Below are 27,339 nucleotides of genomic sequence, written 5' to 3'. Positions count from 1 at the left end.
GGCCGGAGCGGGCCGAGCCGCCGCGCCCGCTCCATGGAGGCCGCGGCCGAGCCCGCCGCGCTCAGCTGCTTCTCCTACAACCAGGACTGCACGTAAGCGGGGCGGGCACCGCGGGGCGGGGGGGGGGCGACGGCGGCCGGGCAGGTCTGGTTCGGTCCCACAGCCCCCGCGGGGCACGACAGCTCGGAGCGGGGCCGGCCCTGCAGGGACAACACCCCCACACACACACACACACACACACACACCGGGTCCGGCTCCGTGGGGCGCTGGGCGAGGCTCTTCTGCCCGCGGCCCGAAGGGGGGGCTGGCCCTGCGGGATCCCCCGGCCCCACGAGGCCCTGCCCCCCTCTTTGGGGGCACCCGGCTCTCGGTAGACATCCTCGAGTGCCCCAGGTTAGGTCTCTGGGAGGCAGCGAATTCAGAAGAATCACTTTTTTTTAACCTCCCCAGCAGTTTGGAAAGCATTTTTGGCTGGTCAGAGGAGCGACTTTCTCTCAGGGCTTTGTCTGCTGACAGCCCCTCCGTGCCGATGCCTGGCTGGCCTGTGCTGTGGCTACTTTGTAGGTGGCAAAGTTGCCCAGGGCTCTGTGCCGAGAGCCCTGCGCTGGCTTTCGGCGAGCAGCCTGTGCTAAAGTACCACCCCACCACCTCCTCAGGACAACAGAGGGTTTCCTTGGAGCCTCTCACCCTTACGCTGTTGCTAGCCTGTGGTTTACCTGCTTCAAAGCCATCATTTAAGAGCCATTTCCAAGCAGGACAACAAACATCCTGAAGCAGTGAACTAGACACAGTGCCTGGCAATCATAGCCCAGAGCCGAGATCAGCCCAGGTCATGGGGTACAAGATAAAAATCACAGATACCAGTCTCACACCTGGAAATATCATTACCTTTGCAGCACTGCTTTGCTTTTACTGTGTCTAAACAAAGAGTGCTTTGATGGGTGGCAATGCTGACGTGAACCTGCTGGCCAGCACCAGCACAAACGCTGTGTGTTGGTATTCTGGGCCGGCTGCTGATTTAAGATGTTGCTGCTCACTATACCCAGAACTGAGCAGAGCCAGCGCTTGGCACAACTGCGCCTTGCACTACATGCCTGCACCCACTGCCGTTAGCAGTGAGAGAAAAGCTTCCACAGCCCTTGCAAGTCAGCATGTCAATGTAGATGGATCAGCTCCTCGCTTAGGAAAGAGCTCCCTTTTAGGTCCCAAAGGTCCTGTCCGCAGCCTCCCAGGTAGAAATATGCCTGTTTGTTCCTCCAGCAGCCGCAGGACCACGTGAATGGATGATAGTTTGCTGTCTCACAGGGATACTGTGAGGCTACCTCTGTAGGCTGCAATAGCCTCAGATGGAAAGCAGGATTCTTGGGTTTGTTACCTTACACGCTTTAGGTTGAAAGTGGAAACTGAAGTTGCGCCTACACAAATCACTGTACCAGGATCTACCCATTTCCCCTACATGCAGGGACTCTTGCTATCACCTGGAGGCCACAAGATCTAAACTAGCAAGCTTTTGTCTTGTCTTTGCAGCTCCCTGGCAATTGGAACCACAACTGGATACAGGCTTTTCTCCTTGAGTTCTGTGGAGCAACTGGACCAGGTCCATGAAAGCAGTAAGTCTCCTGTTCCGCTGTGGTGGAATATTGGCTGACAGACTTTACCTGTATTACTGCACTTCAGCCTGCCTTGAGGGGGTGATTCTGCTCACTGCTGTTGCAGAAGTGACACCCATTTCTGCTGTACCCATATCAGGAGAGGAACAGCTCTGGCTATTGCCCTGTGCCCAGCAGCCTTTACAGCGAGCTACAGCCTTGGAGGAGCTTCTGAACAGTCAGTAGTACTTTAACAAAGTTGAGGGACTCCCACAAGTTTAGAGTCCAGCTTCTTTTTCACTGCTGTCAGTCTGACAGCAGCAGTTTGTCCTGCAAACCAGCATTCAGAGGTAGTTTACCACTAGCATGTTTCAGATACACAGACAGGAGACTGCAGACTCCCAGCACAGATGCTAGATAACTCGCAGGCTTTTAGTCCTATGTGGAATTTACAAGCAAGATGTTTTTAACAGGTTTCCCACGTAAGAAGGTCATTCACAGCAGGCTTTCAGTGATTAGCTGTGCTCAGATCAGCATGCAATGCACTTAACAGCCTGAAACAAGTCAGGCCTCATGGAGCACGTCCTCTAGTCTGGTTCAGGCCACAGCCAGAAGTGTTTCAGCTGAGTTGCACTAGAAATACACCTCACAGCTGGAATATGCTAGTCTCTCTCCACTGGCTATAGAGGGAATCTCGGCAACCAGACATAGCTACATCATCTGGAACAGAGCCCAGGCTCCTTTCCTCTTTACCTCACAGGGTAACTCAGCTGCTATACAGCAGCAAGCTATAGGCTTATTTTAAAAGTATTTAGGAGCTTGAATTGCCCCCAGAGTCAGACCAAGGGCCAGAGAGTAACAGATCCCTGCTGGTAAAACGCTCAAGGTGATGGGCTGAGACACAAGCAGTCCTACATCATGGCTGTGGGGCAGTCCCCGTACCTCCAGCACAGTACAGCCCAAGCACTGAGCACCATTCAGGGCTACCTACACTAGAAGTCATAGTCCCTGATGATTTAGGTACAGGTCCACCAGGACCATTGCAATGGTGCCTTCTCAACACCACAGGAGTCATTCCAAACATGGTCTTTGCAAGACATACCACACCACCATTCACCACAGCCATACTAGAGCTCTCTAGAGACCACAACCCCAGTGACAGGGAAGGACTAAACACATCAGCCTTCCCTAAGGAGGCTAGGAGAAATCAGACACCATGCAGAATAAACAGTGAGTTACACACAGCTTGCACCTTACCTCAGCAAACCCTGGCTTGTTCACTCTCTCCAAGAAAGTCCCTGACCAAGCTGGGTGAGCTCCTCCTTTTTATATCCCCTTCCCAAGGATTAACTACAGCTGGAGGGCCCAAGGATTAGCTTCAGCTGGAGGGCCCTGCCCAGGAGAGGCACAGCAGCACTGTCAAAGGGGGCTAGCTTGAATTCTGCCTTCAGGGGAAGGTTCATTAACCCTTTCCTGCTCTGTCCTAAATGCTTTGTGCCAGGTATGAGAAATTTTTAACGAAAGCAGATGTTGAACACCTTAGCACTGAGCATTCCAACCCGATTCCCTCTTGAGTCTTACTTGTTGCTGCAATCAAACCAACCATAAGCCAAGCTAAAGACTGTGTCTTGCTTTCCTTCTGTGCCCAGATGAAATCCCAGATGTTTACATCGTGGAGCGTCTGTTCTCCAGCAGCCTTGTGGTTGTGGTCAGTCATGCCAAGCCACAGCAAATGAATGTCTACCACTTCAAGAAAGGGACTGAGATCTGCAACTATAGCTATTCCAGTAACATACTGTCCATCCGGCTGAATCGTCAGGTAAGAGGCTGGGGAAAGGGGTTAGCCAGAGTTGTCCCACTCTGGCTCTTTGCTGGTGTTGACTTTCCACCTGGGACCCCGCTGCCTAGCAGAACAGCGGCAGCCCAGGGAGGTTTGGACGGAGACTGTGAAGGGGGACTGGAGGGGTAGAGGTACCTGTCCTCTCCTACCAGCTTCATTTCAAGCTTGGTGACCTCTGACAGAGGAGCAGGATGGCTGTGGATAGCGTCTGCCGCAACTGTTTGCTTCAGTAAAATGAAGCTAAGTCCTTGTTTTCGTAGCAGTTACACAAAGGCTTTTTGTTGTCTGCCTTCTTGCCTATTCAGCACGCAACTCTGCCAAAAAAACACCTTTTCATCTTCCTCCCTCCCTTGGATTCCACATCCTGACTTCAGGCCCACCTCTGCCATCTTGGTTGCAAATGAGACCTTCAAAGTTGGTAACAAAACCCAGGAGTAACTTGAACTCCGTGGATGAGGCGAAAGGCTGCTTCTCAAGTGCTGTGAGCAGCCTTGTTTTATTTTTAAAGGTATAGAAAACATTCAGGCCACTTAGAAGGCGGCTTTTAGAATGTTATTCTCTGTACTGACACAGCCTCATGCAGCCTTGAGCCCTTTTGGAGGATTTTAAGTCATCTTTTCTTTTTGTCCATAATTATTTTCAAAGTATATGCCATAAGAAGCAGAGGACCTTTTACAATGAAGAAATAAGCAGTCTGTGTAATTGTATATAATCAGCCTCTCCTCAGTTAGCAACAGTGAGTCCTGCAGTAAGGCTCTCCCATAAGAAAACTCTGGGTTGAGTTTCCAGTAAAGCTGTGTTTGACTAGAAGTTCCTGTACTACAATTAAATCTGTCCTAAATTGATTTTTTTCACTTAAATTTACAGTGGACCTGGCAAAGTAAGGACTTCCATTGAATTGCAGATAGATGTATATGTATAAAAATAAACTGGGAGGTTCTGCTTAGCAGCTCTAGGAGATTAGTGTGAGAATAAAATAAGTTCAGGCTTTTGCCCATGTGCTGTTCTGGCGATTGCCTGAAGATGATGCATAGGCCCAGCCTTTGCATCCGTGTTCCTGGGCTGCTTTATGAGCTTCGGTTCAAATCCTGGGCTGAGCTCATCCTTTAGCTGTAACACAGACACACCTGGCGAGATGTGAAGATGCTACCGATACTTGGGTAGACAGAAGAGAAATGACTGTTTCAATCTACGTTCAAGATTTAAACTGGTGGCAGTCAGGTTCTGCGTGTGCTGTGACATTTGAACCCCTCGCCTGGGCTTCTGTATGAAAGCTATACTTCATTAAAAGTCCATAGAAGGCCAAATCCCATACAAGGCATTAACACGGGAAAATGGTGGCAAATAAGCCAGGAACAGTCTCAAACAAATGGTGTGTGTTTCGATTTGAGCTCGCTGTGAAAAAGTCCTCGTTCTGCAAACGAGTGAGTCCCTCAGTTGTTGCTGATCCATGGGAATTCTTTCTTCCAAGCTCCGTTGTAACTCTCAGATGTGTTAAGGTAGATCGTGATTTGTCTTAAAGTGGGGAATAAGGCTGTGCTGTGGGACCGGTGAGAAGCTCTCCTGTAGCCCCCCTGGGTTTTCATTCACTGCTGAAACCCTGCTGAGCTCTTTGGAGAGGTTTGGTACTTTTCCCTGGCTGTGTCCATACCCAGCACATTGAAGTCCTCAACATACAACTCAGTTATCTAACCTGATTCGTGTCAAACTGAAGTACTAAAGAAAAATACTGGTGAGCAGTAACATTTTGTACAAGACGCAGTGCCTTGAACCCTGTGTAGCAATCACAGCACCGGGCACCTTCTCTGAGGCTCTGTCTGTGTGCACGGTGAGGATAAAACCCATTCCTCATGTCAGCAGGGTTTGCACTGACGTTAGCATGGGCTACAGGGCTGCATGGAGGGCAGGAGGCAGAGAACGAGCCCTCTCCAACTCCTGGTGAGCTTGTCCAGGCCTCCTTCGCCTGTTCACCTCCCACCCCCGTCCCTTTCCTGGATTTTGTCCCTGTCGGTGCCAGCATCTCTTGCTGCAGCTCTGGCTGTTGCTTTGCTGTCATCTGGAAACCTCCCTTCACCTGTACATCAATAGCACTGCGTTTTGCAGTTCTGGGAAAGCACATGGTGGCTTTGCCGAAATCAGCTGTATAAATATTACTCTGACGGTCTCTGCTAGCAAGTTGATGGCTGTTACTGTAGAAAAGACAAAGTCTTCCTGGAAATGCAAAATGGCTCTGACACAGCCCCAGATGCTGTGGTTAGCAGGAATAGAAGTGGGAAAGAGTTTGATCCGAGAGTAATGGTGGAGCAAGGCAAAGATTTTCTAATGTGGGTGTTTCAAGTTAGTGACTAAGCTCCACATTTAGATACTAAATAAGTGGCCTCATTTCTAAAGAGGTGGAGGCTTCCTGTACATGGATTCAGATGCTCCAACTTCAGGAGCCTGGATGGAGCCTGGCCTTACATTTTTATTGGGAGGTTTTCAGCACTTCTGGAGACTTGGCACTAACATAGGTGGAGCTGTGCGCTCGCTGGGCTTAGAAAGCACAACCCCTCAGCCAGATCCAAAGCCTGGTCCCAAAAAAGCCTCTATGCAAAATGCCTCCGTTTAACACGTAGAGATCTGGACCAAGCTGAGACACAAAGCTGAGTGGTCGTGGAGATGGCGACCCAGCGCTAAGGTTATAACATTAGGCTTCCTTTTTCCTTTCTGCCTTTCCTCCCCATCGCTTGGCAGCTCCTCTCTGAGCAGCTGCCTCGTGGCTGGGTGGGTGGGTGTTCCTGACGAGTTCAGCAGAAGAGGTACAAGCACATTAACTTGGAAATGCCCTACCCATCTGCCAAGATGGTGTAAATACTCGGTGTGAAACACTAACCACTGTGACTGTCCCTGAATAAATGTTTCCCAGCCCAGTTTTTACGCAATTCTGCTGCACAACTCAGGGCACATAAAGGTGTCTTGCCCGCTGATGCCGAATGGGAAAAGAAACATTAATTTGATGAACAGATGCATTAGGTTTAGCAGCAGTGGGAGGCCCATCACCTAAACGTTCACTCCCCAATCGGGAAAAAATCAGGGCAAGGGGCACGTAGTCCCATCTGTAGGCATACTGACAAGCAGGATTGGCAGCCTCTCTGCTGCCTGGTCTTCATGATCAAAAAGTAATTTGCTATGAAAAGAACCGCAAAGAAAAGGTGGGGTAGGAATTGATGGCAATCAAGGCCCCATGGCTAGGGTATAACCCTGATGTGTCTTCCTGTTCCTGGGGTCTGGGAATGTGGAAGATCAGCTCTTAGAGTAGCAGAGCAGAAGTCATGATACTTTATCTGCTTTCTAAAGCAAGACCAGATGCAGGCGGCTCTCAAAAGCAGTCTCATACAAAATCAAAGGTTGTCCAGTGAGAGGGGATGGAGAAGCAGAAGAGATCATGTTTCTGTTACATTTTAGTGCATGAGAAATTCCTGTTGAGTTTTTCTGACAGTGAAGATTTGGGTTTGTGAACTGCGGGAGCAGCAGACAGAGGCACGGTGCCCATGCTGGTGAGGTTCTGTGCATGTCCCTTGTGTCCTTTGCAGAGGCTGGTTGTTTGCCTGGAGGAGTCAATTTACATCCATAACATTAAGGACATGAAGCTTTTGAAGACTATTCTGGATATGCCTCCAAATACAACAGGTAAGCATGGGAGAGCTGTGTGAAAGGGAGAGATCAGCTCTGCAGGAGCTTTGTAGAGCCACAACGCTGGTGTTAGTATTTAAACCAGCCTGTGGGTTGTATATCCTAATTCAGCACTGGGGAGACAGAAATGCGCGGAGGCAGTCAGTCGGGCTTGGGAGAGCAGAAACCCCGCTCTGTCCTGAGCAAATGCATCACAGGAGAGCAGAAATGGTCAGCATGGTTTGACTTCACCTCCCAGGTTCGATCCCTTCCTGTCCTCGCGCGGGATGTCTGTGCAGCTCACAGCTTCCCGCAGTGTGCCTTTATTCTCTTTCACAAGCGGAAAGCTGTAAGGCAGGCCAGGACCGCAAGTTTCCCTCCACATATAGGACAACTTGAAACTCTCCCTCCGGGGCTCCCTGCCCTTCCTTCACCATGCCCTGCATCAGAGAGTCCCGCGGCGTTTTTGCTCTCCGGACGAAGGAGCCCCGCTTCCCTGTGCTGCTGGCGTGAGTCAGCTCTGCAGCTTCACACCGTGCTGCAGAGCTCGGCACTCCCTGCAGACCTGCGGTTAACCCAGGTTCTCTCTCAGCCATGGACATGCACTGCTCCACTAAGGTAGAAAGCTCCTGTGATTACTTATGGGCTTGGGGTCAGCTCCCAAAGTGATTAGCACTGTGAAGATCACCTCGGGGCAGAAAACACAGCCAGGCACAGCGCTAATTCCCTGCCAGGGGGTTCCCAGGAGCCCGGGCTGCCACCTGATATTATTCCATATACGCTGCAAACCCAAGGAGCAGGGCAGGTGGCTGCAGAACAGATCCTCTCTGTGAGGCACAGGGTGAATCCGGCTTTCCTGCTCATGGGAGCGGAGCTATTTTTAGTCACAGAGAGGGAAACTTGGCCGAGCGCCTGCGGCAGCGCTGCCGTGCGTTGCTGTGATATCCTGGTTGGTCACAGGCTGCAGCATCGTTTCACGGGTGGTTGATCGGGAAGTTGCTGATGTGCTCACGCCTGGCTTCTGGGCTTTCAAGGGACGCTCTTCGGGCGGCTCCCCTGACCTACTTCAGGTCTCAACAGATGGCCTCTCCCTGTGGATTAAACATACTAAATACTGCAAATATAATTAAAGTTTAAAACCTTCCTGAGAAAGCCCAGCAGCGGCAGGCAGGGCAGGGATACCCAGGCCTGAAGCTGTTCTGCAGTGGGGCTGAACGATCAGGTCATGATTTAAGAGCAACAGCAATCAGCGCTCACCGGGACAGCACTAGGCTGCTGCGGATTACAGAACTTCATAGGGGCTTAATTTTTTAAAACCCTTTCACCACAGCAGCTGTCATTGAAATGAGCTGAGCGACAAGCGCTGGGCCACGCGTGCTCCCTTTGTCCCTGGACCATCTGCTTTGGTCCCAAGCCTGACCTCGAGGACAGCGTGTCCAGGAGGCTGAGGCAGTCCAGCCTCACCACTCTTTGGACAACCCTTTTCGGAGTGGGGATCTGTGCTGGGGGGGTGTAGGAGCACACAGCAAGCATGCCGCCCCCCCCAAAGTGTGCACCGTGGGCACGGTAACACCAGCAGAGTGAGGACTGGGATTTGCTGCATACCCACCGGCCAGTCACAGTGAGATCCCCGACTATTCCTGGCCAGGACCTGGCTCCTGATCCACCCTCCTCCACGCAAGAGAGGATAATGCCCATGGTGGGCAAGCCTGTTGTTTTTCATGTGTGCTCAAAGATGTTGTTTTTCATGTGGCTCATGTCAGGGGCAGGATTTGCACTAAGGAGGTTGCAGCACTCACGCTGACATGTGTGCCTTGGGGGCACATCTTGGGGACAACTGCAGCTTTGGAAACCACCTCACATGGCTCCCCCCAAGCCCCAGATCCGCCTGGACCTGCTGGCTTAGGGGCAAGGCCAGGCTTCTTGGATGCAGTAGCTTTTTTCTGTGCTGCTTGAGGAAGCCACCTGCGATGTGGCATTCCCAGAGGTGCCATCCTGAGCAACACCACCCTGCCTCCTCCCTCACGAGCCCGCCACTGCACGCACCGACCCTCCTCAGGGCTGTGGGGCTGCCGAGAGCAGAGGAGCATCTTCAAAGGTTGCCTGTGTCCCTTGTGATCCTTGTTCTTTGTGCATCCCTGAGGTCAGCCCAGTACACTCGCATCTGTGTTTTCCCCTGGCCTGGTTTCCCGTCTGCCTTTCCCAACCAGGCGCGGAGCAGAGGGAGCGGGTGACTCACACCAGCCGCTCAGAGCTTGCTTTGTTTAGCTTGAGCGTTCTCTAGATCCTTCACTTAGAGAAAGGGCTGCGCTGATCCCCCCATGCTGCCTAGGCTGGGGAAGACTATCCTGAAAAGACAGGATGCTCATCACGAGCAAAGTCTCTGGGCTATCTCTGCCTTCCTCCTATCCCTCCCTCTTTGTGTGCCTTTTAATTGCCTGCACTTTGCTGCTGCTGCGCCTCTTCTCCCCAGTGCGCACCATCCCTGGCATGATGTAAATCCTCTGATTGATAGGGAGTGGATCCCTGGGGCCCCTGGCTGATCCTGCAGCTCCTGGCTCCGCTGCGGTCTCTTCTCATAAACAATGACCTAAAACGAGAGCTTCAGCCGATCCTTCCCTCTGCTGGGCCTGGGCCAGGGCCGTGTCCTGACACGATGGGTTGCACAGCATGTGTGTGCGCGTCCGTGCATATACGTGCACGAGTGCGGGTATCCTGTTTGGGGAGTATGGCAGCATCCCCGGCAGCCTTTAACCCCGCGGCTTCCTCCGCACGTGGGACTAGGTGGGACCTCCCAGCGGGGGCCAGGAAGCTCAGGTCATGCTGAAGCCTTGAGTCGGATTTGGGAGGACTGTGAGCACGCGCACGTGGCGCAGGAATCAAGTGAGACCCATTTCTGTATGTGACAGGATTCACTGGGATGGGTCCTCAGCCAGCAGCAGAAATGAGAGGCAGGAAGAGATGCTCTTTTCCGAGGTCACCTGGGGGACAGGCGGATGGACGTGCCCACACACACATCCATACATCCCTGTCTCATCCTGTAGTTCCTGCTCACTTTGAAAGGGGTGTTTGGGAACGTTTATGCTCATGTTGGCATAAAAACAGATGGCCATTATGGGGAAGCATTCCCCCTGTGGTTAAAATTTAGCTAGGTTCAAGTTCCTTGTCAGCCGGAAACTCCCTGCACAACTGTGGCATTTGCTTTGTCTTTCTCTGCTTCCCTTTTCCGTTCGGAGAAGAAGGAAACGGCACTGCCCAGCCCCACGGCCACAGCCTTCATGTGCCAGGCTTCATACCAGCGCTGCGTCTGCGCTGCGCTGCTTATCTGAGCTTCTGACCCGGCACCTACACCCTGCGCACATCTGGAGGTGCCCAGATGTGCCTGGACAGGAGTCCTGTTAGCCCTGACACCAAGATGTCCCTTGCTGTGTTTCACGCACCTATTCTTGCCTTCTCAAAGGAGATGATTAAGGGGGAGAAGCCAAAAGTGTGCCCAAAAGCAGGACCTGGGCTCCTTCTGAGCAGGGTTTCAGGGGGGACGGTGGCTGGGAGAAGTGAGCCGTACTGTCCCATACCAGCAGGTGTCCCCACGGCCGAGGCATTGCCAGCGCGCAGCCAGCGTGCGCCCGGTGCCAGACACTGCCCCAAAATGAGACAGAGCCTGAACCCCCTTGCGGTGTCCATGGCCACGTTTCTGCTTTCCGTCCTCCACCAGCATACAACCTCAGCTGCGTCCTTCTCGCCTTGCCAGGTCTGTGCGCTCTCTCGATCAACCATGCCAACTCCTACTTGGCTTATCCCGGCAGTGCGACCAGCGGAGAGATCGCGCTTTACGATGGAAATACTTTGGTAAGTAAGTGCGAAGCTCGCCCATTTGGTTACCAGCAGGGACTGAAAACAAACAGAACCACAGCAAAGCCAACAGGGCCTTTGGGAAGGATGAATTAAATACACTCCACCAAGCTAGACTGCAAGGGAATTGCCCGGGGCAGGCATGTTCCCCATCCCCCTTGCTTGGACGCCATGCGAAGCAGACAGCCTCTTTGAGATCAGGACATCCATCTCCCAGTACGGGATATTAAGGGAAACGTGACCCATTACCCCGCAGTCCAAGGGCCGCTGCCAGGCTGACACAGGGGTTCCTATAGGGGGTTCCTTTAGGAGCGTCAGCAGTGTATCCCATGGGATTGATGTGACCAGGGTGGCTCAGGGAGGGTTGGAGCTGCTCCAGGCGCAGCGCAGGACCTGGAGCAGCTGCTTTGCCATGCCGCGGGCTGGAAGGGATGCCGGACCCGAAGTCACGGAGAGGGTGAGGTGTCCAAAGCCCCCCTCAGGAAATCTGTCCCTGGCGGGAAGCAGGGTCATGATTATCTGCTGTTTATGCCAGGGCTTTGGATTACATAAGGCTGTCGCTCTGTACATGCAGCAGGAGCTAAGGATCTGCAGCAGGGGAGGAGCAGAGCACAAGGGGAAAACACGCTGCTGCTGTGAGAGGTACTAGCGGGGGCCTGGGCTCCCTGCAGGCATCGGGGTGGTGTCGCTGCAGCAGGATTTGCTGTACAGCCGAGCGAATTGCAGGGAGGCCAGCTCTGTCCCTGTGCAAAGAAATGCCAGGCTTCAGAGCCGGCGCAGTCGCGATCCCGCAGCCTGGAGAGGTGGGGAGCTGAGGACCTCTGCCCCTGAAATGGGCTTTCTGTAATCACAGTGGCCGTAGTAGGTGGGGAGTGAGCTCAAGGCAGCGCAAAGATAAGAAACGCTGCGGATGTTGAAGGGATACCATAAGTGCGACACAATCCCGTGAACCCGTATCGGCAGGCCTGGATGGGGTGCGAGGCAGGGCATGCCCTGCCCTCACGCAGTCCGAGGAGCAGCGTGTCTCTTTGCACTCACATTACCTTCTGCCCTACAGAAAACGGCCTGCACGATTCCTGCCCATGATGGGCCTCTGGCTGCTCTCGCCTTCAACTCCACTGGCTCGAAGCTGGCAAGTGCTTCCGAAAAAGTGAGTGAGCGCTGCTGCGAGCACCCTCCCTGCTGCCCGTGCTCTCTGCCTGCGGCTGGCAGGGGTGTCCCAGCCAGCTTGGCTGCCTGGAGCATGGAGAGCAGGACCTCTGAGCTGCCCGTTCTTAAACACAGCCAACAGAGGACGGGCACTAAAAGGACTCTAAGAGGCCAGTGTATCGGGTTCAGATTGACAGCGGCTGGCAAACAGGAGGGGCCTTTGCACGTCCTGAGTTTCCTGGGTGTGTCAGAGAAAGGGCTCGCGCTCTTTGCCCTGCTCCTGCGTGATCTCTTCATTTGCATTTTTTGCAGGGCACAGTCATTCGTGTGTTTTCCATTCCTGGTGGGCAAAAGCTCTATGAATTCCGGCGAGGGATGAAAAGGTCAGTTCATTCTTCTGTCAGTGACAAGTACACAGAGAGCTCCTGGAGCAGAAATGTAAACACAGGGACAGGGCAACGTCAGATCCTGGTGGCTTTGGCATCTTTTGCAGAAAGAAAACAAGAGCGAGCATATTAGAAATGTCATTGTGTCAGACAGCCATGCTGTGCCCAGCTGCCTTCGGCAAGTTTAGCAATTCAATTCAGTGTGTCGCAGAACAGGGTGACTGCAGAGAACAGAGGTAGATTCTGTCCATTTACTCTGTCCTTTCTTGTTTCTTACTTGAAATAATGAAGTCCTCAAAGTTATCAGCCCAACTCTTGCCCTCTCAGAGGAGGTGTTTTGAAGCTACTAAGTCATTTGCGCAGAGCCCGAGTCTCGATGGCAGGAATGGGCTGCCCTTCTGCAGGCTCCCTCAAATGTTTTCAGTAGATCTTTTCCTGACTTTTCCCTCTTCCCCATCCCTGACCTGCCTGTGATTTTGCACCCACTTCTGCAAGGACAAAAACTGCCGTGACCAAGACCCCAGCCCTGCTGATCCTGCGCAGGAGGAGACGCCGCATGTATCTGGCTACCCAGCGCTTTGGATGTCCTCCCTGGCCTTTGCAGTGCCAGAAGCTTTAGCTGCTGTAGCGAGGCTGGCACAGATGTTCACTCCACAGGCAGCTCTGTGAGCAAGGACATTTCCACCTCTCTGGCTGTTTGTCACTACCTTGAGGCTACCCCTAGCTCTGCTGAGCAAAGGGATTAGGGAAATGCTAGTCAGTCAGCCCGCAGGCTCAGCAGCAGCCAGGCAGGGTGCTCCTCGCCGTGTATGGGTCTCCTTCCTCCCTGTCCTCTTCTCTGTGAGCAAAACCGAGCAGTTCCCCTTGAACGGTATGCCATGAAATGACCGGTCCTGTCTTTGCTTGGCCCTAGGTATGTGAACATCAGCTCCCTGGTGTTCAGCATGGATTCCCAGTTCCTCTGTGCTTCCAGCAACACGGAGACCGTACACATCTTTAAACTGGAGCATCTCACTGACAGGTGAGGGGGTTAGCCTGGGTTAATCTGCCTGCCCCAGGGGTGTCTCTGCTTCAGATGTCTGCCTTGATGCAGCTGGCCTCCATTTCCTCACCACGTACTCTCCATGAGCAATACCAGCTGCAAACTGTCTCTTTGGCTTTGTGTCCTGTGGGATTCACTCCTTGGAAAAGCTACACACTGCATCCCTGCTGTCAGCCTCTCCAGGCCTGCTCTGGGTTTATTAGCTGCCACTGTCCCCTGCCTCCTTCCCATGTATCCAGCTAGGCTGGTGCACAATGTGTGCAGGTGCTCCAAAGAAGCCTTTGCGTATCTGAGATCAGGATCATTTTGGCTGTTCCTGATCTGTTTTGTCACGGCTGATTGCGGTAGCCCCACTGATGCTGCTTTGTGACCCCCTCAGCCGGCCAGAAGAGCCTCCAACCTGGAGCGGTTACATGGGAAAGATGTTCCAGGCTGCTACCAACTACCTCCCTGCTCAGGTATCGGGCATGATGAACCAGGATCGAGCCTTTGCCACTGTCCGCCTGAACATCTCCGGACAAAGGAACATCTGCGCTCTCTCCACGTATGTATTGACATCTGCGTCCCCTCTGCCACGCCAGTCATGAGCAGACACGACTATCTCTGCAGAACACCACTGTGGCCCCTTATCTTGCACCCGTGCCTGCAGAGCACGCAGCGCGGGTGCGTGCTGTATCTGTGTGTGAGTGCAGGTGTGTTTGGACTCATGATGCTTTTCTAATTAGGATTCAGAAGCTGCCTCGACTGTTGGTGACTACGTCAGATGGACATCTCTATATCTATAACTTGGACCCGCAAGATGGAGGGGAGTGTGTCTTAATAAAGAAACACAGGTAACTATACCTCCAGACACATCTGATACAGAGGTTGGTCTTTTAAAAAATTAAGGGAAATTTCACCTGAAAGCACAAAATGGAGCTGTAGGAGCAAGAACGTTAGAACTGACTTTGTGATTTTAGCTGCCTGATCCGACAGACGTGGGTGGGAACCACGTCAGCAGGCAGGGATGTGGGGCTTCTTGCAGAAGAAACCAGAGACATCTCAGATCCCTAGGCAGTTGTGGGACGTCTCGGCTTAGACAGCAGAGGTGGGCAGGCTGTGCCTTAGGAGATGCCTCCAGCAGCAGAGCGCTGACCACCACGGTGGCAGGAGAGCAGAGCACCTTCTCCAGCCGTGGAGTGGGTGCTGGAGAGCTGACTTTGGGGGTAGGACGGTGTGGAGCGACGCCGGGAGCTTCTGTAAACAAAAACCCGCACAGATGCACGCCTGCAGGCATGCAGTGCCAAAGCAGAGTCTTTGCTGCCGCTGTTCAGTTTGTATGCAAATTGGATTAAGCATGTAACCTCCCCCCCACATCTGGGCTACTTGGCTCCAGATGTGAAGCCTTTGGGGTGGGGTGCGATGTAACATGTGCTCTAAGCTGGGAGGTGGCTGACAGCCAGGAAAATGCCAGCAGTTTTTTGAAAAGCCACAAAACAAAAGCACTTCAAAGCTGCGCTGTCCAGCGTGCTCCGGCCGCCCTGCCGCCTTCAGACACTGCTGACGCCCGCCTGCTCCCGTCCCGAAGTGGCCATCCGGAGCTGGCGGGCCAGCTTTGTATGTGGGTTCCTTTTAGACTGAAAAGGGCCCTTGGGTCATGAGTTATGTTACATCATACTATATCTCTGCTCAAACTCCATCCTAAACTAGCCAGCGCTGCTTTTGCCATCTAGTCCGCTCCTGTTGGAAGCCCTTTGGAGCCCCCTCTCTGATTAGAAACACTGTTTGCCTTTGTAACCTAAAGCTTTTGTGGTCAATCTGTTCCCTTCTATTCTCGTGCCAGCATTGTCCTCTAGCCGAAGTAGTGCTTTCCCTATCTTCTGCTCCCCCCCCCCTCCCTCGGCTTTACTTGTAGAGCACAATGCTCTCCTCCTCTGCAGCGCTGCTAGGGCTGCAGGCAGTGCCTATATGCAGTGATGCGGATGGGTGACGTGCTTCGAGGAGACGTGGATGCATGTGCTTGTCTTAGCTGGTGCTGGGGAAGGAGTGGTTGGGATCAGAACTAACTCTTCTCCCCTCTCTTGCTCCTGTACAATTAGTCTGCTTGGCTCAGGAAAGATGGAGGAGAACAAAGAAAATGACCTTCGGCCTCCATTACCTCAATCTTACGCAGCAACTGTAGCCAGACAAAGTACAGTGCCTTCAACTTCAACCATGCCAGGTAAGCATCGCATCTGCCCTTCCTCAGGCAGAAGCGAGAAAGCCACCTGGGGCAAAGTGGAAAGTCTCCCACCTTCCAAGGGTTCAACCAGAAACACCACTTGTGCAAAGCAGCCTGGGGCAGCAGGACTCTCTGGAGCTCACCTGGTTCATCCCCTGCCCCAAAAACAGGCCAGGCATTTTCTGCGCTGCTTCTCGGGACCCCTTGCCAGCGCTCCTCCTCCTCGTGCAGAGCTGCACCACAAATGGGCTCACCAGCAGAGCGGTAACCACATCCGAGCTTCGCAGTTGGTCAGACAGGAGCTGCTGCCAGGCTGGTTTCCAGGAGTTGAAACTGGGGCTGTAGAAGTCAGATCTCACTATTTTTGTGGCAAGATCGCTACAGATTCTCCCGAACCTCTTACACCTTACCTAACGAAGCTAGCAGTAAATTGTTGCAGGAGAAGACTGGCCGACTATCTCGTTATATTCCTGAGTCTAAAGGCCCACATACAGATGTGGATCTTATTCTGAAATTGGTGCTTACATTCATGGTGGGAGGAGGAAAGCTCCTGCCACGGGAGCTAGCCATGTAGTCCATTCCTTAATCTGTAGTGTCAATGGAGATACCTTTCTCTTCCGCAGTTCCCCAGAGCTCTGCCAAAAAGCCAGAGAAAGCAGCTCTGTGCTAAAAAGGTGATAAAATAGTGTCTCCGCTGTTTGTTTCCAGCCTCCTTCCATCCATTTATCCGTCATGTTTTGTATTTTTACTTGGACAGGTTATTCGGAGGACGGTGGTGCCCTGCGAGGAGAGGTTATCCCAGAGCATGAGTTTGCAACTGGACCAGTGTGTCTTGATGACGAGAATGAGTTTCCTCCTGTGAGCATTCGGGACCCCTAAAACTGCAATTCAGCCCTCATGCTAAGAAGAAAGTATTAACCTCTTACAGAAGAGATACTGTTGCCCCCACCTTGTCCCAGCTCACTGTGAAGCCTAAAATAACTAATTAAGTTATAGGGACAGTGCCAGGAAAAGTACACCCCCACTAAATGGCAGCTAGGGATGGGGCAAAGATGATCAAACCTAAGAACTAGAGATGGATCTGAACAAACTAGTTGAATGAAGTGCAGATGCAGAATGACGTTCAGCTCCAGATCTGACCTTTGTGCCTTGCGCAGATTTTTAGTATTACCAGGAATAGCTTGAATTTGAACAATACCATCATTGAGAAATAAAAACTTAATACTCCCTGTTGCGTTTACAGTCAGTTGTATTAGTTTATGGAATGCAACTGGGACATACCTGAACCTCACCAGTCTCTTCATTTCCAAGCTAACTGAAAAGGAAACTCCTTTTTCAAGTACAAAGATGAAAGGCATAGCAGAGTTTTAAACCGTTTTATGATTTTTATATGGCACTTTCTCAGTTACTGTTGGAAGAAGATACTGGCTTTTTAAAATCTAACTTAAGCCTGGCAGTGTCTCTCCGGCTCCTTTTCCTATTACACACACATTTATTATGTTAAGTATCTAACCCCTAAATGGACAGATGTTGGTACCGTGCTATGATCTGGTTGTAATCAGCGGTGTCTTCGTAATAGTAATGCATTAATACAGCAGAATATTGTAATGCATTTCAAGTTGTAGACTTGGCAGACTTTTGAATCCCTTACTCCGTTTTTACATATCCTGCTGTTGGAGTTTTGCCTGAAAAGGAGGAAGTAAAAACTTTATCGGGATCCCAGGATTTGTTCCATATGCTGAGGCTGACCTTTGTGAGGCACTTCCCTATTAACTGATGCAAAGTGTTATTTAGATAAAAGGTGACTAGCTCATGACTCCCTTTGAAACAACACTGCCTAAATCCAACTCGGGTTGCATAAACCTGAGACCAATTCTCTTTTGTTACCGGTGACATAACCTGCTGCAAACTGAGAACAAGAGTTTTCTAGTTGTCCTACCCCATTACCCAAGAAGGACATTTAAAATGTCCCTCCTCTGGTCAAAGTCGTGTGGCCACGGAGAAGCTGGTGGCCCAGGCACCTGGAAGGAGCCGCGGGGCCAGAGAGAAATCCTTTGCTTCCTTCTGATGAACCTGCTCTTGAACATGTGGTTCGGGGACAAGCGAATGCCAGCAAGCAGGAATCACGCTGCTCCTGAATGAGCCTTCCTGCTGGGACCATGCCATATAAAAGCAGCCCCAAACCCCTGCTGTACGACAGCAGGTGCTTTATCAAATGAACTTTGATCTGCCAAAATCCTGTGCTGTAATGAACCTGACAGAGCAACTTACATGTGTAAAGTTAGGGAGGAGGTGGTGTGGGAGGGAAGGCGCTTTCCAAAAATACTCCCTGATACGGTGGCTTAGCAATTGGAGCTTCCAGATGCAGTCTCTGCAGCTAGGACTTTGGTTTTGCCGCTCCGTTGCTGACGGTAATGTGTTTTGCTTCTGGTCTACCAGCTAGTGCAGCGCTGGCTCCCACTGCGTGAGTGCATAAGGAGAGTTGGTCGGGATGTTTTGATGCTCTGAATTTCACTGAACTTCACTGTTTTCTCAGCACTGAGATGTTCGGTCTCAATGACACGTTCAAGGGGGGTTTCAGGCATCGGTCACTTCTGTGTGGAGAAGGAGGGAGAGAAAACCTGACCTTATCCAACAAAAATGTTTTGATAGCATTCTGCTTTGCGGAAACATGGGAAGGGTTTTGTTTGTTTTCCAGTGTGCAAGAAAAAGACATTTAAAAACCTCAAAACTTGTGACAAAATGGAATATTCACCCGCAGCCCACGCCACGAGTACGGCTTTGAACTTAGACATACTTTTGGAGAAACAGCAGTGCTCAGACCCAGCAGTTCCTCTCCATTTTGAAACATCTTGCCTTCCCCTGACCTCAAGCAAGACTTCAGAGGCTCAGCTGTTCAGAGCGAGGAAAAGCAGCTTCAGTCTAACATTAAATCTGTTGCTGATTGTCGAAAACTGCCTCTTCATTAAACAGAAGGAGGGACAGATCAGAGAAGAGAAGCCCAAGGAGGGCTCATAAAAAGTGGCCTCAACAAGAGCGAATGTGGATGTTGCTACTGATTGTGCCAGGACTGCTGAAGGATCCTGCGGCAAGAGGTTAAACAAGTTCAGTTACGCCTCTTGCTTGCATTGGTGGGGTGGATTAAGCGCTTTCAGGTCTGCCGTTGATCTTACGCAGAAAGGCTCAGGGGTTATTGAGATGGACAGCAGGCTAAAGCCTCAGGTGAGGCGAAGGTGCCGTGCTTGCGACGTGCTGGGAGGAGGCTGCGCCGCCCTTGCTCTGCGTGGTCAGAAGGCTTTGCGGGATGGGAAAAGCAAACCCAGCTCTGGCTGCAGACGGTTGTGGCGATTACGGCTGTTTTCTGGTTACCTGCCCGAGCAGCTGCCACCTTCCTGCGGGTTTATCAGCGTCGGTGAGGTTTCCAGCCGTGTCGGGAGCTGTTGGTGTGTGCTTCGGGCCAGGCAGGGCACCACTCGGCGAGCTCCACTTTTGGGAGCCACCGTAGTGGCTCTCCCCACGGAGGCATGGTCAGAACAGTTTTTGGGTAGTGCTGTGAGGTTTGACAAAAGAAATCCTACAGGATTCAGCAAGCAAGATGGCCTTCGTGGACCCGAGGAACACACACCAGGGGATCTCTCTTAAAACGTCCGAGATTCAATAGGAAAGGTGATTTCTTCCAGCAGATTGCTCGGTGTGTTTCCAGCCATACATGATCCGTCCTGCATTTGGCTGCACGCTGAAGCTTGTCAGCTTCGGGGCCGGAGTTGATGTGAAGGCTTTATCGGGAGACCCATTTCATTAAGTCAGGCTAGATTGCATACGGCGGTCAGCTCTTCAAAGACAGCTTCCCCTCACTGATACACAGTCTCAAAAAACACCTCTCACATCGATTTTTGGCAACCTCCAAAACTGTTTGGGCAGCTTGCCTGTGCTGCCAAAGGATGCTGCTGCCCGTGCGTGCCCGTGGCTCCTGCCTGCAGCGTTCATTACGGGGTGCTGAGGGTGGAAGAAAAACTTCCCCCCCGGCAGTGAGCAGCAGCCCTCAGCAGCTCCTCGCTGAGCTCCCACTCTTGCTTGCTCCTTGGAAGGACGGGCAGGAGCACGAGCTCCAGCAGCCCATGCGCCACGGCCGCCCTCGGCAGCACGACGTCCCCACCCTGGGAGCGCTGCTGTCTGCAGGGCGGAGAAATCGGTGCCCCAGCGTGGGGTCCGCGCACATCCCCACTGCTCCAAACCATGGATCTTAATACAAGCAGCCAGGCTGCAGATGCATCTTCAGCTCCACGGGACCGGTATTTGCCCAAGTTCCTCCTCACTGTTTCCTGGATTGTTTCATTCGTTCTGTTGCGCGGATATGCGACGCTAATGATTTTAAGTGATTTTTTCTTTTTAACAGCTGGCTGCGAGCAGAGGAAAGGCAATAGATTTTGCTGTGGGGCTCTCCTAATAATCATGTTTCCTGGGGGATGAGCAAGTTTGGCAGAACCTGACTGGCTGCTTCTTCCTCACGGCAGCTCCTGCCCCGGTAGCTCAGACAGGCATTTTGGGCAGCTGGGGCTTGCAGGATTCAGCCCAGCTTATCAGTACATTATCTGAGGTCCCTTGGGAAACATGCAATCCAGTGCCAATGCTTGTGCCTCAAAACTGGGCAAGTGATGGTCCTGAAGCCCATGGAGAGACAGATCCCGGGAGGAGGGACTGGCACAGACCCTCCTGCAGCTGGGGCTGCGGGGATCGCATCTGTACCGCTGGGAGATGCAGGTCAAGTCTGGCAAGGCTGGAGCTGATAAAGGGAGACCTGCGCCTTGGCTCATGGTTAGTGGCCGTAGAGGCCCCCGCCTCGGGTGCTGCAGCAGCCCCGCAGCTCTGCCCAAGCCTCGTCCAGAAGTAGGTGCACATCTTACCCCGGGGTCTCCAGCCTCGTCCCGTGGCATGAGTAGCTGATGTGAAGTGGTTCAGGATCCTCACTGCTGCCTGTTCTTCCATGCGCCTGCTTTACTCTTTCCCTCAAAGGTTTTGTTGATACTTAGGCTAGGCTTCCCCTCACCTAATCCAGTCTAACATGTAGGTGTTTAACTCCGGGCTCCATCTGTAGACCCCGGAGAGACATGGTGATGCACGGCACGCACCTTTCCCCTCCCGCCAGGCCAGGAGCTGAACTTTTTAGGAGGACTTAGCCAGGCAAACAGACCTCACCCCCAGTAATTGAACCCCTGCAAGCATGGCTGTGCTCAGCCCAATGCCAGCTAGAGGCAAGACACACTTATCACCCAGCCAGATGGTTCCTGTTCCCAGGACTGTAAATCTGGGGAGGGGGAGAGTAAATAAATAAACCGCTCACAAATCTGCCTTTGAATGGAAAGTAAAACACTGCAGGACATCCCTCCCCCTTCTCCTCCCATGTGCGTAAAACCAACTTGAAACACACCCTGTTGCTGGGAAAAGTAAGGCCGTTCTGTTTTGATTTTGGTAGATAATCTTGTGCCGTGGAGGTCAGCCGGGCAAAGCGAAGAGGTCATGATGAGAAGCAAACATCCGCACTTGGGACAGCTGCTGGGAAGTGCTTTGGAAAAGCCAGGAATTTCGAAGAACACATTTGTGACTCCGCAAGACGAGGGAAAAAAAAAAAAATCCAAGGTGGGCCACTGCTTTTTCCTACGGTATGTTTAAGTGACTACCTGGCCCCACTAGCCCCTTGTTTTAATTTGTGTCTGGGTGGGGTGTCAATGTACTGTATGCACAGCGCTATATTTAACAAACTACATGTTAGAACCACAATGTAAATGCTAATTTAATCAGATTTGTATGTAACCAGAATTTTATATACCCGTTTGTCCCTTTTCTAATTTATGCTGGTTTATGTGTATAAATGTACTTATAGGAAGATATATTAAACTTATGTCTTTGTACAGTATATACATACTATTTTACCCAGGCAAAGTATTTTTGCAGTGATATTACAGAAGATGCCATTTGCTATGTTTAAAGACAGAATAAAGTCACGGTCTGTCCCTGGCAGCTCGCTGCCCGTGCTCCTGCTGTTCTTTGTGGGGCCCTAAAGGTGTCAGTCTTGATTAAGTTTTATGAGTGGGAGCGTGGGTTTGGGGGGGGCTGGTGCAAGGACAGCTGCTTCCACCCGACCCACCTGGCCGAGTTCACACAAACCCATTTACGGCTTGTCCAAAGAAAGATCTGGGTGCGTAAATCGGAGTCCAAAATTGTTTCAGAAAACCCTCACTCAGCTGCTGAGAAATCCCGGTGGTTTCTAAGTTTCAGTTGCACCTTCGATTTTGCCTTTGCAGCTCCCCAGGCCTTTGCCTCTGCCCAGAAATGCCCCATCAGAGCTGTTTCGCCCCACCCGCCCCCCCAGCGTTGCACTGGGATCGGCAGGAGCAGCTTCTCTGCCTGGAGCTCTGATCTGCTGGGAGACCTCGGGGCAGGGACCTCTCCCTGACCTCCCTAAAAAAAACCTGCAGTTACACCGTTGGTCCTTCCATGCAGAGCTGACAGAGTCCTGCACTGCACACCTCTCCCCCACACCTTCCCAAAAAAAGCCTTTTCCAAACCCTGGGGCTCGGGTCCTTGTCTCAGCGCAATCCCTGACCTCCGCTGTGGCAGCGCAAAGCAGCCACGGGACAAGCTGAGCATCCCGTCCACGAGGAGGGCAGCAGTCAGGGAGAGCCCAGGACCCTCTTTCTTTTACAGACAACTGGGTCTTTAACGTAACCCCGTTAATAAACCTCACTTGGCAGCTGGAGGGGCAGGTGCTCCGTTTCCCAGGGCACTCGCCTTGTGCCGGCCAGGAATTTTCTCTCTGTGGCTACAGACTTCCAGGGTCTCAGCGCCAAAAGGGACATTTGCTCAGAGGCTGTGGGCCCCGTCCTCCCCTGCCTTGTGCTCCCACCAGCCGCTCCTGTAAGGTCCATTTTAGAGGAAAGCCAAGCGAATTTCCCAGAGGAATTCTCTCCCAAAGCCAGCTCTCACAGAAGGTAGTTTTAATCCAAGACCTGGCTCTTTCCCAGCTAAAGAGCCCTACAAAAAGCCTGTCTCCTTCCATGTGCCTAGAGCCACCAGGTACTGCAGTGCCCTGCTCTGCCGGGGTGACGGTCCTGCTCTGCAGTAAAGGGGACCCTCTGTGTGCTTACGCAGACCCACAACTAACTCACCTCCCTGCTTCACAGCAAGGGGGACAGCAGCCTCCATCCCTCTCCTCCGTGGCCAACCTCCAGCCTGGAGCCAGTACGCACAACAGCCCCGTTCACAGAAACCAGACTTGGGAAAGGAGCAGCCTGAGCAATTATTTGCTTAAAGACAAAGCCGCGTTGCTCTTCTTTCCGTGCGACGGTCCAGCACGGCTGCGTGAGACCCGGGCGCTTGGCATCGGCAGGCCACGTGCCGTGCGTTGCAGCAGGGGGTTGCTGCCGGGTCTTTGGAGTAATCTGCAACCGAGACGTTGTCCGTTGCGATGTCCTCCAGAGCTTGGGCGTAAGCCCTGCTGATTGCAGGTAGCACTGCCTGATACTCTCTGGATGCCAAGTCCAAAGGCTCCTGCTCCTGGATATCACGATCCAGATTGAAAATGAGGGGTGGCTGGTGATGCTCAGCTGGCCCAATGCTCCCATCGCAAGCCATCGCCCCTCCTAGGGAGGAACCGAGAGAAAAACACTGAAGTGCCAGGCTGCCTAGGGATCACCTCTCTTTTCCTCACCCATCTGTGATGGCCCAGTCCCACCATGTCCCAGCTTTGGAAGCCCGGGTCCTTCCGCTAGTCCAAGAGCGCTTCTGAGGCCAACAACCCCGGGCTGCAAAGCCCATCACACAGACACAGGGGGGCACGTGCTTATCCTTGCTAGGTTTGCTCTTGCTTGAATTAACCTGAGTTGGTTTTTACCTGTATCTGCAGGGAACCAAGAATTCCAGAAGCTTTCTCCCAGACTTTACGATCTCTAAAAGGGACACAGTACCTGTGGTGTAAAATGCCTTGTACTGAGCCAGCCGTAGGGTCTCTATCTCGCCGTCCTTCCCAGCTGCCCCACTGTTGGGGTGGAGCAGGACCTGAAGGAAGAACAGAAAAGTGCCCGTCAGCCTGTTGCAGAGAAAACCTCCTCCGCAAGACCCGCTCCCTCCCAAGACAAGACCACGTCCCACCCGTGCACACATTTAGAGGCACCATTTAGCCCCTGGACTCTGAGCAACCAACCGAGTTTTGGTTGCTGAAGGGTGGGGTGACAGTAAAAGGGCACCAGGAAACACCAGCATCTCTCTTGTGCCTTCCCGGCCCTGCATGCGGGACCCCTGAATTTACCTCCCCAGACCAATTCTGCTGCAGGAAAGGGATCACAAAGGTGCCGGGGCTTTCAGCAGAGCAGGGCAGAATATTTCGGAGCCGGGACGGTCTCAGGTGCTCTATGTCACCCACCACCGCCCCATGCCAACGAGACACCCATCTCCCTCGGTGCTCACAGCTCAGCTAGTGGCAGGGACATCTAAGGGAGCCGAATCATTGCCTGGGGCCAACAGCAAGCCGCAAGCTGAGGGTGAGCTCATGCGAAGCAGAGGCTGCACGGGTAGGTGAGGTCTGCCTCCGCCGCTGACTCACCCCGCTGTGCGGGCGCTCCCTTCCCTAACAACAGCCGTCCCGGCACAGGGAATGGGGGTGAGAAGGAAGGGAAGGAGGGAAGGGCGGGTTGAATCTCTCCCTTTCGGTATTTAGGACACTTGATCCGCACAGGACGACTGCTTTGGCACACGGGAGCGAGAAGACAAGTGAGCTGGACAGTTCAGCGGGCTCGTCTGTCAGATAGTATCTGCCGTGGAGCCAATGGCTTCATTGAGGGATGAGTCACTCGAGGTTTCCTCCCTGGGAATTGAGTTTAAAAGTGATTCAAGAAATTTCCACTGTGCTAAAAATTAGAAACATCTGCCGAAGTTGTAGGCAGCTGCGGGGCCAAGTTTAGTAACAGCGTTCGCAGCTGATCAGCGCGGTAATGCCTTAGCAGGTGCCCGGCGCAGAACCCTGCCCCGGCACGCAGCACCACCCGGCACCCCGCTCGGTCGCCCCGAGATGTCGATTCCGCGCTGCCTGGTCCGGATGCGGCCGCTGTCTCGGGGGGCCAGTTGGCAACTTATCCAAGAAATGCCAGGATTCAGGGTGGGGGGTGATTTCCAAATGCTCTCGGTTTCCTTTATTGCCCTCCATTGCAAGGCAAATTAAAAAAAAAAAAATTTGCCTTCCGGAATTGGGTTTAAAAATCATGTTTTAGGGAAAAAAATTAAGGGTGTAAAGTGGAAGAGGTGGTGCAGTGTAACCCTGCTGCAAGGAGGAAACCCCTGCTACAGAGTCCCCTTATGCTGACGCTCCTTGGTCAGAATAAAACAGCTCCAAAGTAGAAATCAGCAAATATTCAAGGGCCCACGAAGCCAAGGTACCAGGAACTGAACCAATTCGTCATGTTTCCAGCCCTAAAGCTTTGCCTACGCCCTGTCGCCAGTCGGCGTTACCTTTAGCAGCACAGCTGGGATGCTGCCATGTCAGTGTAAAGGCACTCAAACCTCCCTTGGTACCAACAAGCACGTTCCTAAACCTGCCTCATAAAACCTCACGCTAAGAAAATCTATTATAATTTACTGCATGATTAAGGATCTTGTTTCAATTGAGCCCTTTCAAGAAACATTCCCAGGTCTGCAATCCTTCTATTGATCTTTGACTTTGTTATTTTAATTAAAAAAAAAAAAAGGGGGGGAAAAAAAGGTTTTTCTCCCCAGAAAACCAGTTGTCTGAACTCAGTGCTCCGGGCTGTTTGCACAAGCGAGCAAGCGCGCAGGGAGCAGGCGCACACCCCTCTGCCGTTAAGCTAATGGAAAGAGCTTATTTGTCTGACACTTGTACCCTTGATACATTTTGTAGGATGTGTTTATTTTTACTGTAAATAGCCTTCGCTCAAAACAGGACCTTGGCGTCACCCCAGCCCCGTCACAGGTTGTGCCGGTGCCGAGCACGCGGGCTGGGACGCTGAGCAAGGTTACCCCGGGCAGCTCATGCCGGGGAGCCTCAGCCACCCGAGGGACCCCAGTTAGGAAAGCAGCTGTCGGCGCCGTGCGGAAACCGGGCGGCGGGGCGAGGAAAGGAACCGCTTTCGGGAGGATTTGTGTCAAGGAAAACCCTGCGACGTCAAAGGGGGGGTTGCTATCAGCCGCTCGCAAGCGGGAGATGAAAGGCAGAGAGCCAAGAGAGGAGGGAGCGGGGACACGCGCTTGCTCCCGATCACCCCGCGGAGCTGGAGCAGGCGGGCGCTGTGTGTGTCCCCCAAGGTCACCCCATCCCGCGGCGGCGCGGGCAGCTGGATTGCATCCCCCAGGGATGCCAACTCCGCTCGCGCTGCCGGGACGGGCAGGAACAACCCGGCTGTGCCCCCCCGGCTCCCAGCCCCGCAGGGGTTAATTCACCCCTGATTGCAGCACGATTCCAGAAAAGCACTGGGCCGGGGTGACGCTGGGGAAGCCTGGGGAGCCGGCGGTGCGTCGCAGCTCAGGACTTTATTCCTCAGCCTGAAACGCACAGGAATGGCTGGCGCAGGCTCGTGCCCCTCCGCCGTGCCCTGACACCCAGCAAACCATCGCTCCCAGCAAACCATCGTTCCCAGCAAACCATCATTCCCGGCAAACTGCCAGTCCTCCCCTCCCGGCGCCACGTGCTCAGAAGAAGAGGGTTAATCCCAAGGAGCACAGCGGAGCACGCTGGCCGCATCCCATCCGCTTCCCCGCTTTATCTCACAGTTCAGCAGAGGGTTCCATAAATACGAAGCAAATACCAAAACCCTGATGGACGCAGAAAGCAAATCCAAGATCCCCGCTGGGAGCTGGCTCGTGGTGCTCGCAAGAGGGTGGACTTTAAAAGCAAAATCAGGCTTTATCTGTGGGACTGTTATTAAAGCCGCTTTTTTTTTTTCTTTCTTTTGGTTCTGCAAAAATCTTGTGCAACTCTGAGAAAAATGCATCGCCATACTGCTTGTTCTGCTAACTGCGTTTTTTAGGCTTAAAGGAGCTGTCAGCAGCTCCTTTTGTATGGGCAGAGCTGCAGGGTATGGACAGGCTGCCCCGCTTGAACATCAGTAACAGGCACATTCCCCAGCTGGGAGAAGGAGGGCTTTGTTATGTCTCGATCTGGCAAGATAAATAAAGCAGATACAACTAGATCCGAGCCCCTGGGATCTTTTGTTTCCCACGCTGGCGTACCTTTTGCGATTGGAAAGGAGACACGCCGTGCTGGGCACCGCGGGGCTGCCGTCTGGGCCTGCAAGCTCAAGCATCCCCTGGAACCGTGTCCCCCGGGACAGCGGGCACAGCCCTGCCGGCGCGCGGGGAGGCACGCCAGGCTGCATGCATAGGCATTTTCACCTATAATCCCAGATTTATGAACAAAGCATTTCTCTTAGCTAAGACAACTCTTCGCTAATCCAAAAGCCCTTTTTACCCCGGTAGCGCAAGCCCAGCCTTGGTACAGCACCCGGCCGTCTCCGGCTGTCCTCCTCCTCCAGACCAGGGGGATGATGCTCCCATGGGTCCGCACGTCGCCAGCTCTGAGCCTTTCCGCCCCCCGCTTACCTGTTTTAGCTCGGAGGCGGTGGGAC

At 52.8% G+C, this 27,339-nt stretch overlaps 2 protein-coding genes across 7 annotated transcripts in view; one reads left to right on the top strand and one right to left on the bottom strand.

Annotated features, from left to right (window-relative positions):
• On the top strand, positions 1-21,727 carry WIPI1 (WD repeat domain, phosphoinositide interacting 1). The gene is made up of 13 exons (XM_076353466.1): positions 1-92; positions 1,528-1,610; positions 3,239-3,408; positions 7,002-7,098; positions 10,832-10,929; positions 11,990-12,082; positions 12,394-12,464; positions 13,381-13,488; positions 13,889-14,053; positions 14,235-14,342; positions 15,588-15,709; positions 16,467-16,567; positions 21,183-21,727. The coding sequence occupies exons 1-13, from the start codon at positions 34-36 to the stop codon at positions 21,228-21,230; spliced, it is 1,323 nt and encodes a 440-aa protein (XP_076209581.1). The 5' UTR covers positions 1-33; the 3' UTR covers positions 21,231-21,727.
• A 25-nt stretch (positions 21,728-21,752) lies between these two features.
• Positions 21,753-27,339, bottom strand: part of ARSG (arylsulfatase G) — a 41,387-nt gene continuing 35,800 nt past the window's right edge. For all 6 annotated transcript variants that reach the window (XM_076353458.1, XM_076353457.1, XM_076353462.1 and 3 more), the window contains exons 11-12: positions 23,674-23,764; positions 21,753-23,349 (exon numbers count right to left, since the gene is read on the bottom strand). In XM_076353458.1, the coding sequence (XP_076209573.1) occupies positions 23,015-23,349; positions 23,674-23,764 (426 nt within the window). In that variant the 3' untranslated portion in view covers positions 21,753-23,014. The remainder of the gene's footprint in view (positions 23,350-23,673; positions 23,765-27,339) is intronic.

Source organism: Aptenodytes patagonicus, chromosome 16 (assembly GCF_965638725.1).
Source record: "Aptenodytes patagonicus chromosome 16, bAptPat1.pri.cur, whole genome shotgun sequence".
Lineage (NCBI taxonomy): Eukaryota > Metazoa > Chordata > Aves > Sphenisciformes > Spheniscidae > Aptenodytes > Aptenodytes patagonicus.
Note: the sequence above shows the minus strand (reverse complement) of the source record. Positions and strands in the feature narration are given on the sequence as shown.

Excerpts from the sequence above, each read along its gene's own strand:
- WIPI1 (XM_076353466.1), top strand. The coding sequence starts at position 34 with ATGGAGGCCGCGGCCGAGCCCGCCGCGCTCAGCTGCTTCTCCTACAAC. Across the intron at positions 7,099-10,831 it reads TATGCCTCCAAATACAACAG|GTCTGTGCGCTCTCTCGATC; the intron begins GTAAGCATGGGA and ends TCGCCTTGCCAG. Across the intron at positions 12,083-12,393 it reads TGGCAAGTGCTTCCGAAAAA|GGCACAGTCATTCGTGTGTT; the intron begins GTGAGTGAGCGC and ends CATTTTTTGCAG.